Consider the following 12,150-nt stretch of genomic DNA (forward strand, 5'->3'; position numbering starts at 1 on the left):
CAACAAGGAAACTTTTTTAAGCTTTAATAGAATACTTAATTTCTTCAAAATAAACTGAGGAACAGTATAGAAGCCCAGAGGTGTCTGTGGCTCATAGATGCTTTATCCAGTTGGCTAATGATTAATTTATGGAAAATGTTGGCTTGTTGTTTTTAATTATTTTAGTGTTGTATCACACCTCTGCATTGTTTTCCTCTTTGTTCTCTCTCCTTCTCTTCCAGTCTTCATTTGATTAGTTCTCTCCATGTAGCTCCTCTGTTCTGATCCTTTGGACAGGCCTGAGGAAATTCCACCTCCTGTCTTTCTTCATCCCTTCGTTCTTCTTTCTTCTCAATTTTTTTGTAATTTGACTCTCCTCTGCCCTTGGCAGGAATGGTAAGATATGGAGTGCATTTGTTCTCCTGTTAGTCTTTGTCTATTGTATTAATGAACATGACCACTGTATAATGTTGAAACTTTTATTCTTCTTTTCACTTCCTGCTTTCTGTTGCGTTGCATTTTATTAGCTACTGATTGTGTTGGTTTGTGTTTGTGTGCTGACTGGTGTGGAATTGTTAATTACTGCCCATGCTGAATGCTCGTCATTGGCTTTGCTTCGCTTCAGTATCGGTTGTGGCAGTTTGGTCAAAGTTTGAATGTCTACAAACATTTGTTTGACTTGTAACTATTACTTTGATTGTTGGATTTCATGCAGTAGTTCTCCATATTAACTCTTCATTTGAAAATATCAATGCTAATGAGGGCACATTAGCACGGCACAAAATATTTTTTGACTGAGCGTGTCCCAGAAACCCACTTCTTTGCAGTCAAAGCCAAAGAGTGAGGCCACAGCCTGCAATTTTCCCGCGAGCCCAATTATGTAAACCAGTTGCCAAACCCCAACGTGCTGCGTCAAGTTACGACGCTCAGAGGAGTTCAACGAAAATTATATTTGGTTATATATGGGTCTTTGTCATGGGGGCAGTTTGGGAAGGGGCTGTGTAGGGTGTGTAAAGGTGAGCTTCTCTCTTTGTGATAGATCTCTGTATCCATCTTGTTCACTCGACACCACTGGTTATGGGTTTTTTTGGCTGTTACCCCCAGGTAATGTGAGGTCACGCCTATATGTGGCGGCGAAGAGTCTGTGCAGTCTTGAGATCTCTGGATATCTCATTCACACAGAGCCACGAGAGCAATGACGCATGTAACAGCCTTCCAGCTGCACTTCCAACTGCATGTGACGTGCGGAATCCATTTGAGCGCATGTGCATGGCAGAACGTGGAGGTGGTGGAGAGTTTGTGCTTATGGCATCTGTTTGACTGGGAGCAAAAAAAGTTTCGGACTATTCAAGGGTTACCATGTGAAATAGAATAAAATTTCTAGACCTGAAAAAACATGAAATGAATATAATCTAATAAAATAATAAAGTCTTGAAAAAGTCATAAATTTTTTGCTTTTTTTTAAAACTAGAGACAAGAAAATGTCTCTAGTTAATATCATTTGTTTTCTATGGTTTTCTAGCTGTAGTAATGTAAAAAAAAAATATATCAGCTAAATTGATCTTTGTGAGTGCAATATCTAAAAAAAATATTTTTATCTTAATTCCAGAAAAGTCATGAAATTTATTGAACAAAATTTGTGGGAACCCTGTTAAACACCATAAAAATAGATTTTCTTTTATTAGCATTTCTTTATTTATAATAGAACAAGCATCCCATTCATTTAAAAAGGTATATTGAGAAATATAGAATTTCTGCCTGTTATTTTGCACTTCTGTGGTTTCTTTAAGGTGATGAAGGAAGTCTGCTCTAATGGAAATGGAGTGGTGGACTGTGACGGAGCTGGCTCTGGTTCCTCGGTTCACAAAGCAGAGCTGGAAAAGGTGCGAATTCTTAATTCTATTTCTGTATAATACTTTGCATGTGTGGGTGTACTATGCCTGCAGAGTATGTTGGTCTACCTACTGTACATGCAGGTTTGTGAGACTGTGTGGCAGTTTGCATGCTTGCCTGCTTGAGCACACCTCAGTACCCTACACAGGCGCCTCCTATCAGTATTCTTGCACAGTGGCTCTCCTGCCAGGGCATGGAGGGCTATAAAAGTTGCATATGCATACCAAATTCCATCTTGCTGTGGATGTGTGCTGCTGTAGGTGTGGGAGGATATGTGATCTTATCATTTTTGTAAAACACATTCTTTCATATGCAGTATGCTGTGACTGCGATTTTTGCAGCATGCGCATGTTGCACTTATTTATTTGTGTGTTCTGTTTTTAAGACAGATCTTAAGGGGGTTTAATGTCAAACCTCTTAAACTGGCACAGCATGCATGAGCCTAGTCTAATTATTCACACTTAATGCAAAACAAATGTGCTCCGAATTTTGTTTGGGTAGACTGCAGAGGTGTTTGTGTATGCGCTTTAGCATTCTGATTTATTGTGTATGTATATAATGTGTCTATCTATAAACAATTTGTCCTTAAATGAAATGTAACAATGAATTCAATGTTATTTGTGCCATTCAGTGTTCTTTCTCCTGCTAAAATGTATGTTTTTTCTGTAACTGCAAGCATACTGTACCTGTAACCTTACTCTTGTTTTGCAGAAGCTGTCCTGCGATCGACCCAGTTCAGATGGAGAGCCCTGTCATGAAAATGGCATCTCAGATGGCAAAGATCCAGGTGAGTCTTTATGTTCAGTACTTTTTTAGATCCATATCATCGGAGAGAACAGATGTAGAGTTCATGTAAAGGGAGAGTATTTTGTGTCTGGAAGCTAATCTATCTATAGCTGTCTGTCTCTCTAAAATATGTGATTCAATATTTGATTAGTATTTGATAAGTCTTTTTAGTGATATTTAATCATATTTTTCAGCATCAGTTTGTCAGTCATTTGTCAGTTGTTTTTGACTGCTGAATTCTGCTTGGATAACCTGTCAGTTACTAGATAAAATAGCTGTATTAAATAAAAATAATAATAATTTGTCCGCTAGTGTTTTAATTGATGAAGTGAATTTTAAATCATCACTTTTTTCTGTAAAAAAAAAAACACAAACAAGGTGAAACACCAGAGCAACAGTACTTGAATAAAGAACATGTAATCCCACAAAGTGGATTTTTATTTGAATTGAAAAATTCCATTGTTTGAACAATGCCAAAGTCAAAGCAGGGAGACCCTCTTAAATAATCGAATAGGATTATTTATCAAGTATTTACACCACGCGGTCTTAATCTAGGATTGAACTTTGCAGGACATCTGTTTCAGGTCTGTGGAAATGTTTATCTCTTATTTCACTTTGACACTGCTTTGTTTTAGATGTGTCGGTGAAGAATTGCCCAACTTGAGTGGAATCCAAAACTTGTGAATCTGCAAATTGTGTGTGAATGATAGCTCAGTATCACGGCCACAAGCCGCAGTGACTGCTGTGCTGTTTTAACATGAGTTTTGGCAGCTGATCTCTGATAAACCGACGGATAACAAGGACTGGTATCATATAATAATTTCTGTAAAAGTGTAAGAGTAGGGAAAGGTAATGAAAAAGGTTTTTGTTTTTATTTTATAACAAAGAATTTAGGGTAGTGTTTCTTGGCAGCAGAAACACAAACCACCTCTGTCTGATAGCACCAGAGATATTCTTATATCAAACCAGCAGCCAGCTGCTGCACTTCTTTGATGAAAGATGGAATTAAAATAAAACATTCGTCATATTCTTTTCAGTTGTCGTAAGTGCTGAAACACTGTGAAATCATATTAGCCTGATCGCAGAATTTTCCTTCATGATAAAATGAAGAACTATGTCTGTATAGGTCCTTAAAGGTCCAATGGTTTTTGCATCTGTGTCTTTGGGTTTTGCATCATGCCTGAGGATGTTGTGCAGAGCCAGAGAAACTTTAGAGGACTTGGGTTCAGATGGGCTTAGCTTTAATTAAAGGAGTCGCCAACTAAGATGTAATCTTCTACAGTAGAGCTTGGACCAAGTCAGGCCTTCAGAAAAGCGAGAGTTTCCCTCTTTTTATGTATTCTTTGTCCTTGTGAGCTGCCTTTGTAGTAGGCCTTTTAAAGAAGGAAAAAAGTCTGTAATTTGTTGTGCTGCAGCGTCTTACACATTTTATCCAAGTCCAGATCCCAAAATGCAAGTTTGCTAACATTGTCCACCATTGGTTTGGAATAAGATGTGACCTGAACGGTTTTCCACAGTATGTCCTTTTACCCTCAGTGCTCAAGTTTGTTTTTCTAGATCTTTTGTTTCTTACAATACCATGACCACAGACCACACTCCTCAGATAAAAGTATCTGAACAACTTGGAGAAGAACGGAGTTGGTTTTACGCACTGTAAAGGATTTAAGTCTGAAGACGTGTCATGTCCTGTCATTGTCAGTTCAGCCTCTTACTCTCTGGTCTAAATGACTAACATTTTGAAGTGAACAGATTTGTCATTTTTCATTATTCTATAATCTTTTCAAATAAAATAATAAAATCATCTTTTTCCCACCAAATCCATCCCACAAACAAAATATTTTCCAAACCCATCCCTTGTTATAGTTGCAACATCACCGTTTCTAGATAACTAGCATTTCTGTACAATATATTACTTCATAAAATCCCATACATATATTTCACACTGTGACACTAATTTGCTTCTTTTTTTTGTGCAGCCAAAGGCAAGAAGAACTCTAAATCAGAGCAGAAAGGCACAGTTGGACGTGTGACTGGAAAGAAAATCACTAAAATCATAAGCCTGGGCAAGAAAAAACCATCTACAGATGAACAGACCTCATCGGCGGAGGAGGATGTCCCAACATGTGGTGAGCGGTTGCAGTACCATTTTGATATACACTAGCATTCAAAAGTTTGGGGTTGGTAAGATTTTTAAACGTTATATTCTAATTTTGTGAAATATTATCACAGTTTATAATAACAGATTTCATTTTAATATATTTTAAAATGTCATTTATTCCTGTGATCATAAAGCTTAATTTATGAAGCTTAATTTAGAGATTATTCTACTATGTAACAGTAACATGTCTTGTTGTTATCAATGTTGAAAACAGCTGTGCTACTTATTTTTGTGGAAACTGTGGTAATTTTTTCTGGATGTTTTTTTTTAAGTTTCAAAGAACAGCATTTAATTTAAAAATCCTAGCTGAATAAAAAGATAATTTTTTACTTACTGGCCCCAAATGTTTGAATAGTGTATGTTCACTGATGAAGTGGTTATGTTCATGCAGTCTGTGTTCAGAATTACTAATAGGCATACATTTTAGATTGGCCTGGAAATACAGGTAGAATAATGCCTTTATGACCAGCTACTGTAACTGAAGTCAGTAACTAAATGATGTCTGTAGCATCCATAGTGACAGATAAAGGTAGTAAATATCAAGACTTTGCATTGTGTATTTCAGGATTTAGTTTGATCTGTTTTGGGCAGCTCCCATTATTTTCATCCTCTCAGATATGCTTCCAAAACTAGTTGCTGTCTAGTTTTTTGCGTCTTAAGTTTTCTTTCTCCATCTCTTAAACACATTACCCAAACAAAGGATTGTTTTGCTCTCTATTCACACAATACCTAGATTTTTGCTATTGTCATAACATGAGAGTCCTAATATTAGTGATTGATAGCCATTGAGGTATGATACAGAAGCATTCTAGTTGAAGTGATTAGTCAACAGAAGAGATGGACAGCAGCGCGTGAGTGTTTTTTTAATACTTGTTTGTAGATCTGTTGTTGATATTATTACTGGCTGCTAGGAAGAAATTAATTAGAAATAATTTCCGTTGGCTAAGAAGGAGCCGGTGTTATTTGCATTGCTCCCTTCCTGCACTTAAAGGCAGGGTAGGTAAAAAATGTATAAAAAACTTTTTTTCCAAATTTGTTTAAACTTTATTTATATATCAATACATAATTAAAATGTAAGTACTCTGAAAAAGAAAGTATAAAAATCGAGTGTCTGTAGACCTCTCACGACTGTTTTAAAGACAGCTCATTATTTCCATTCACTCCACCCCCTCCCTTCTGGGCTCCTTCCAAAGCCTCTACTACGGCTCGCTAAGTAATGTTATGTTAGCTATATTACGCAGCTACGTATGCTAATGACATATGCTTCATGAAAAAATAAACAAAAAAATATGTATGATCAAAATACAAAAAGAAAGATTTACCTGTCCAGCAGAAATAAAGCCATCAAGGAGTCACTTTTCAGCCCCTTGAGTTCCCTCAGTTCTTGCCATCGCTGGAAAGCCACGCCGATATTAACTCGCGTTTTATTTCCTTGTTTATCCAAAGACTTATTGTTCATTGACTTTTCTTGTACTGTTACTTTCTTCCTTTTTTTGCCTGCTTTCCCTTCACTAACTGCATAGGCCGGTACTGTGAATTTTGCTTGCTGTTTCTCTGCCATTGTTTTGGTATTCCTAGGATCCGTGCCTCTTGAATTCCTCAGATCAAATGTGCGCGCGCAAGTAAGCGGGTCATGTGTTGCAAAAGGGTGGTTGCCATGTTTGCGAGAGAGTGACAGTCGCCTAAGCCAATCCTATGTTTCCTCCCGAATGGAAATAATGAGCTGTGTTTAATACAGATTAAACGGTCTAGAGTCACTCGATTTTTATACTCTTTTTATCAGAGTACTTACATTTTAATTATGCATTGATATATATAGAAAGTTTAAACAAATTTGGAAGAAAGTTGTTTATAAATTTTTTACCTACCCTGCCTTTAAATGGTGCTTTGCACAAATACAATTCTGTTTAATCAGCAAGGATGCATTAAACTGATCAGATTTATAACCGTATTTACTATTAGGCATACATTTTAGATTGTCCTGTACAGTGACAAAATCTATAAAGTAAAAAAAAAATTATATTTCAAATAATGCTGTTCTTTTGAAACTTCTATTCATCAAATGATCTTGAAAATATATGTATCACAGTTTCCACAAAAATATTAAGATGTTTTCAACCAATAATAATAATAATAAGAAATATTTATTGGGAAGCAAATCAGCATATTAGAATGATTTCTGAAGGATGTGCCACAGCAGCAAGTCTGGAGTAAAAAAAAAACAATCTGCTTTTCCATCACAGGAATAAATTACATTTTTAAATATATTAAAATAAAAAAATTCTTCTTTTCCCCAAAAAATTTTAACATAAAAAAAATGAACTGAAAATATAAATTACTGGCAACATTTTTAAATAATTCTTCCCCCAACGCTATCATTAACAGGCTATCTGAATGTGCTGTCCAATAACCGCTGGAGAGAGCGCTGGTGCCAGCTCAAAGACAACCAGCTGTTGCTGCACAAGGACCGGGCAGATCTGAAGACACACATGGCCTCTCTACCGCTGCGGGGGTGTGAGGTCATTCCAGGGCTGGACTCCAAACATCCCTTTGCCTTCCGTCTGCTGCGCAACGGACAGGAGGTGGCTGTTCTGGAGGTACGTGCCAAGTCCCTTCGCTCTTGCGGGCAATTAATGTGTCTGAGACAGGACCTCAGGGCAGGGATTAGATGGATGATTTGGTTGGCTGGCTCTCGCTATGATGTCACTGCTGTATCATGTTTAGAGTGGATTTGCAGAGATTTGTCTCATATTCCACTGACACTCATTCATAGTGTCTTTCCTCACTCATTTCCCGTCAGGCCTCCTCCTCTGAGAGTATGGGAAGGTGGCTGGGTGTCTTGCTAGCCGAAACGGGCTCCACAACAGATCCTGCTGCACTGCACTATGATTACATTGACGTTGAAACCACTGCTAATGTCATTCAACTGGCCAAACAGTCATTTTGGTGGGAACCCAGTACTGCATACAATATTTCATTAGCATGAGATGTAACTTCTTTAACAATCTATTTTTTCAATTCATTATCCCGATTGTATTGCACACCATTTGTTTTGAAGTATCTTTCCCATCACTACTGTTACACTGTACAGTTACAGTATAAGTTCTGTGTGTGATGTGTACATGGTGTAATGAATATATGTATGTGTTCACAGTTTCACCAGTAAGCGTGCAGTTTCTCCAAACCCATACCTGGATAACCCGGTCAATGGTTACGCCTGTCCCACAGGGGTCGCTCTGCATTATGATGATGTGCCCTGCATCAATGGATCAGTAAGCAAATGAGAAACTTTAGACCCTTTAAATTCTCACCTTCATTTCTGATCCTGCCTATCTCCTCTCCTTCCCTGATCCACTTTTTCTTTTCTAATGGCTTTTCTTTTGCTTGCACGCTTGCGATACGGAAGCTGCGAGATGCGCACTACTCCTCCCCAGCTTCAGGGGACCGTCGGTGGAAAGAAGAGTCTCATTATGAGAATACAGATCTTTATGAAAACATGCCCTCCCCCAAACTAGCAACCCGCTACTCTCCCAAATCCATCCACTCGCACTCATCTTCTACAGGGCATTACAACTCACCGCTCTCCACCAAATCTCTGTCCTCTCCCTCGTCTCCCTCAGTTTCTAATACTAAAACTAACCAGGTGACTAACCCAGGTTATCACAGCATATCACAAACAATGGATAGCTGTATCTTAATGCTGTTTTCTGCACAAATATAAATTGGAAATAAACACAGAGCATAGTGCATGCATTATGGACCACCCAGCTCAAGAAATATGACTGCTTTTGATCTATATAATATCAATGTCTGGGTGGCCATGGCCTTGAATGGATTCACTGAGGCCTTACTTCACTCTGGGTTACATTTTATAACCTTTGTAAAATGTAAAAGGTGTTAACAGTGAAATCAAAGTTCTTAACTATCAGATTTTTGTTAGTGGCCAACATATCAGTTGCACCTTTTGTGTGTGTTTCTTTCATCCAATCAGCTGAAGGGTAAGAAAGGCCTGATCACCAATGGGTTCACTGCGAAGCAGAAGTTGGACAAGAACCAGCCCAAAAAGGCCAATGGATGTAGCAGCACTCTTCCAGTTAAACTCAGCAACTCTAGTAAGAGATCTTAACATATAAGAGCACATCTGATAGATAATCTCAACATTTGTTTTAAAATAAGTCTCAAACTAAAGTAAGCAGACATTAAGTCTGCATCCATTATCCTAGCTATTACACCACTAATTTTTTTCGAGGAAAAAGAAGCCACACAGATTTGTGGAGAATGCTGGTATGTGGAAATTGCAGTGCTGTTAGACAGCAGTTGATCTGTTGACATGCTCCTTTGTAAACTCAATCACCCCAAATTCCATTTCAGGCAGGCAGTCGGTCAGTCACAGACATCCCAACCACCCAGTGGCCATTTACGTTGACTTGCAAATATTTGGATATGGTATACTGTATATTCTGTCTGCCTTTTAATCTGCAGAGTCCTTTAATGCGATGAAGAGACCGAAACCAAAAGTAAAAAATTGAACTATTTTCTGATCATGGTTTACTTTGATTATAATGCATCATTAACCTTCACAGGTGTGGACCAGTATAAGTACGGGAAAAACAGAGTGGAGGCAGATGCCAAGAGACTCCAAGCTAAAGAGGAGGAGCTGATGAAGAGGAAGCAGGAAATTCGAACCCGCCTGGCCCAGCTGAAAAAAGACAGGAAGGACCTCCGCACTGCTATAGAGAACAACACCGGTGAGGATATCAGTGGGACTATGGCATTCAATTACGATTGAATCTGAATGCTCGAGATTACAAAAATCTGTACACTTCTTTTCAAAGGTTTTGGTAATAAATACTTAGCATTAAAGATGTTATAACCTCTCACACAGGTAAGCGTTCTCAGGCATCTTTGACAGAGAGACTTAAGAAAGTGGAGGATGAATGCAAACTAAAAGAGGAGGAACGAGTCAATCTGGAACTGGAGCTGACAGAGGTGAAGGAGAGTCTGAAGAAAGCCTTGAATGGAGGCGTCACCCTGGGCCTGACCATTGAACCCAAAACGGGCATCTCCAGCCCACAGGTCTGGAAAACAGCAATTTCTCGAACATAGACATGATGTAATGCTAAATGTAGGGTCATGTCACGTTCAGTTTTTGGTGATATAGAAAAGCAGGTATTAAAATGTCTCATCTGTTCTTAGTCTCCAGTGTTAATGAGGCGAACGGTGGACAACTCGCCCATGTCCAGCTGTGACACCAGTGACACTGAAACCTGCTCTCTGCCAGTCAACAGTGCATCTCTGCTGCGGCGTCAGACACAACCGAAAGCCTCACCTGTGCGAGGACACGTCCTCAAGAAAGCCAAGGTCAGTACACTTATTTTCTACATCACACTAGGTATTAATAGCAGGTAAGATATTCTGGTTCCTCCAGCTGCATATAATGTATTTTCCCCTATGTGCTAACTCTGTTCTCCTTTTTTTTCTAGGAATGGGAGATGAAGTCTGGCACATAAGTTCTTTCCCACCAACTTTCATTGAATTTATTTATTTAATTTTGTCCATATATGAGTGATGTTGAAATTGAATTGACTGAATCATAGACACTATTTTCCAGAATAAATTCTGGAAGACCTTGACTGAGTCTGGTGCCTGATGCTGTTTTATCATTATTCACTATAGCACTATCCTTAGATCATGATCTGACTATAAAGTGAGTAACAAATGAGGAAGAACTCAAAATAGACACCAAATAAAGGCCAACAGTAATGCCACAATACCAAATGTATACTTACTACCGTTCAATATTTTGGGGTCAGTACTTTTTTTAATACTTTTATTGATAATTTTATTCAGCAAAGATGCATGAAATGTGAGAGAAAATCGAAAGCAGTTATTTTACATTGTAGTAATATTTCTCAATTACGGTTTTTCTCTATTTCTAATCAAATAAATGCTGCCTTGGTGAGCGTTAAGAGACCCCCAAACTTTTGAAAGGTAGTGTAACATTAAAAGAAAGAGAATTGTATTATGATTTTATAATTTATCATGACAGAACACAGAGTATGGTCCATAACTTACCATCTAAATATAATGTGCTCAAAACTCACTGGTCACTGGTCTCAGTCAAGTCTATAAAAGTCTGTTTCTTTCTTCAGAAGCCATTAATGGAAGACCAAATCTTCAAGTATTTATTTGTAAATGTTTAAATAAATATAAGCCACTCTGTGTTTGTATGTTAATGTTTAGTAATGCCTTTCTAGGGCTTCACACTAGTTGTAGAAAGCTGGCTCAGGATATAAGTCTTAAGGTAAATTACAGAATGTGATCACTCAAAGCTTGTTCTTTGCAGAAAAAGTGTAATTTGTATGAAAGTATTTTACCAGCCTCTGCTCCTCCTCCTCCTCTTCTTCCTCCTCCTGCATGTCTGGCCCATTTTTTCAATCCACTTGTCTGGCCAAACTTTGGGCTATGGTAAGAGCAGCCCATGGGGAACAGGGCAGCTCAGGCCAGGGTGTGGTCCTCTGTCGGCTGGCTGCTCTGGATACTAGGCCTGAAAGTACCGCTACACTTCCCCTCCACCAGTACACTGCAATGCATCATACACTGAGAGTTATACATATACTACATTCAAACACAAATAACAGTGTGTGCATATGTGAAGTTTCATTATAGTTTGCAGTCTCTAGCTGTGCACGTGCAGGTTTAAGGGCTTGTAAGTAATCAGTTTGCGAATGTTTGGTCAAACACGAGAATATTTGGCTTTAGAGTTCAGGCTGTAATCTTGCTTTGTTTTTTAATCATTTAAAGTCCAACCTGATGAACTATAAATGGTGCTTTTAAGCAGTGCTTAAACTGTTCACTCCTCGTTCAGCCAGATTATGGAGTCTTGGTGCTTAATTCCGACCATCTTTTATATTAATGTTCAAGGCACATTTATAACTTTGTTTAATGTGCAGTGATGTTTGCTGCACATTTTCAAGCTACATTATATGCAGGGTCCTGTGTAAATATACTTCTTCTCTGCTTGGGCCCATAAATCTTAAGAGCTTTTTTTGTTTGTTTTTTGTCCAGTCATTTTGTACAAGCCAGCACTGTATGAAACCTGGTATCAGTATAAATGTAAAGGAGAACATTAAGATAATGAGATGCTTCACTCTTTCTGCACAGCTGCTTATTCTTTATTGAAAGTGATTTACTGATTCGACAAAGTAAAAGTATACCTTTAGATTGAGTCAACTTTCAGCCTCACTTTGTAAAGGAATGTGTAATGTGAAAAATCTTTGCTTTAAATGTCATTTTAACTTTAAGGGTGGGAGCAAAGACACCATTGTTGGTTT

General features: G+C 38.1%; 1 protein-coding gene across 4 annotated transcripts in view; it reads left to right on the plus strand.

The window, feature by feature from the left end:
• The window catches only part of LOC132121474 (actin filament-associated protein 1-like), a 57,381-nt gene extending 45,994 nt beyond the window's left edge, over positions 1 to 11,387 (plus strand). For 2 of the 4 annotated variants that reach the window (XM_059530886.1, XM_059530884.1), the window contains exons 7-18: positions 1,770 to 1,862; positions 2,584 to 2,659; positions 4,635 to 4,784; positions 7,202 to 7,413; positions 7,617 to 7,762; positions 7,971 to 8,088; positions 8,223 to 8,459; positions 8,808 to 8,928; positions 9,400 to 9,564; positions 9,702 to 9,892; positions 10,013 to 10,177; positions 10,300 to 11,387. In XM_059530886.1, coding sequence (XP_059386869.1) covers positions 1,770 to 1,862; positions 2,584 to 2,659; positions 4,635 to 4,784; positions 7,202 to 7,413; positions 7,617 to 7,762; positions 7,971 to 8,088; positions 8,223 to 8,459; positions 8,808 to 8,928; positions 9,400 to 9,564; positions 9,702 to 9,892; positions 10,013 to 10,177; positions 10,300 to 10,326 — 1,701 coding nt within the window. In that variant the 3' untranslated portion in view covers positions 10,327 to 11,387. The remainder of the gene's footprint in view (positions 1 to 1,769; positions 1,863 to 2,583; positions 2,660 to 4,634; positions 4,785 to 7,201; positions 7,414 to 7,616; positions 7,763 to 7,970; positions 8,089 to 8,222; positions 8,460 to 8,807; positions 8,929 to 9,399; positions 9,565 to 9,701; positions 9,893 to 10,012; positions 10,178 to 10,299) is intronic. The other 2 variants (XM_059530885.1, XM_059530887.1) reach the window with 2 other exon arrangements.
• Positions 11,388 to 12,150: the final 763 nt, after the last annotated feature.

This window comes from Carassius carassius, chromosome 39 (assembly GCF_963082965.1).
Source record: "Carassius carassius chromosome 39, fCarCar2.1, whole genome shotgun sequence".
Classification (NCBI taxonomy): domain Eukaryota; kingdom Metazoa; phylum Chordata; class Actinopteri; order Cypriniformes; family Cyprinidae; genus Carassius; species Carassius carassius.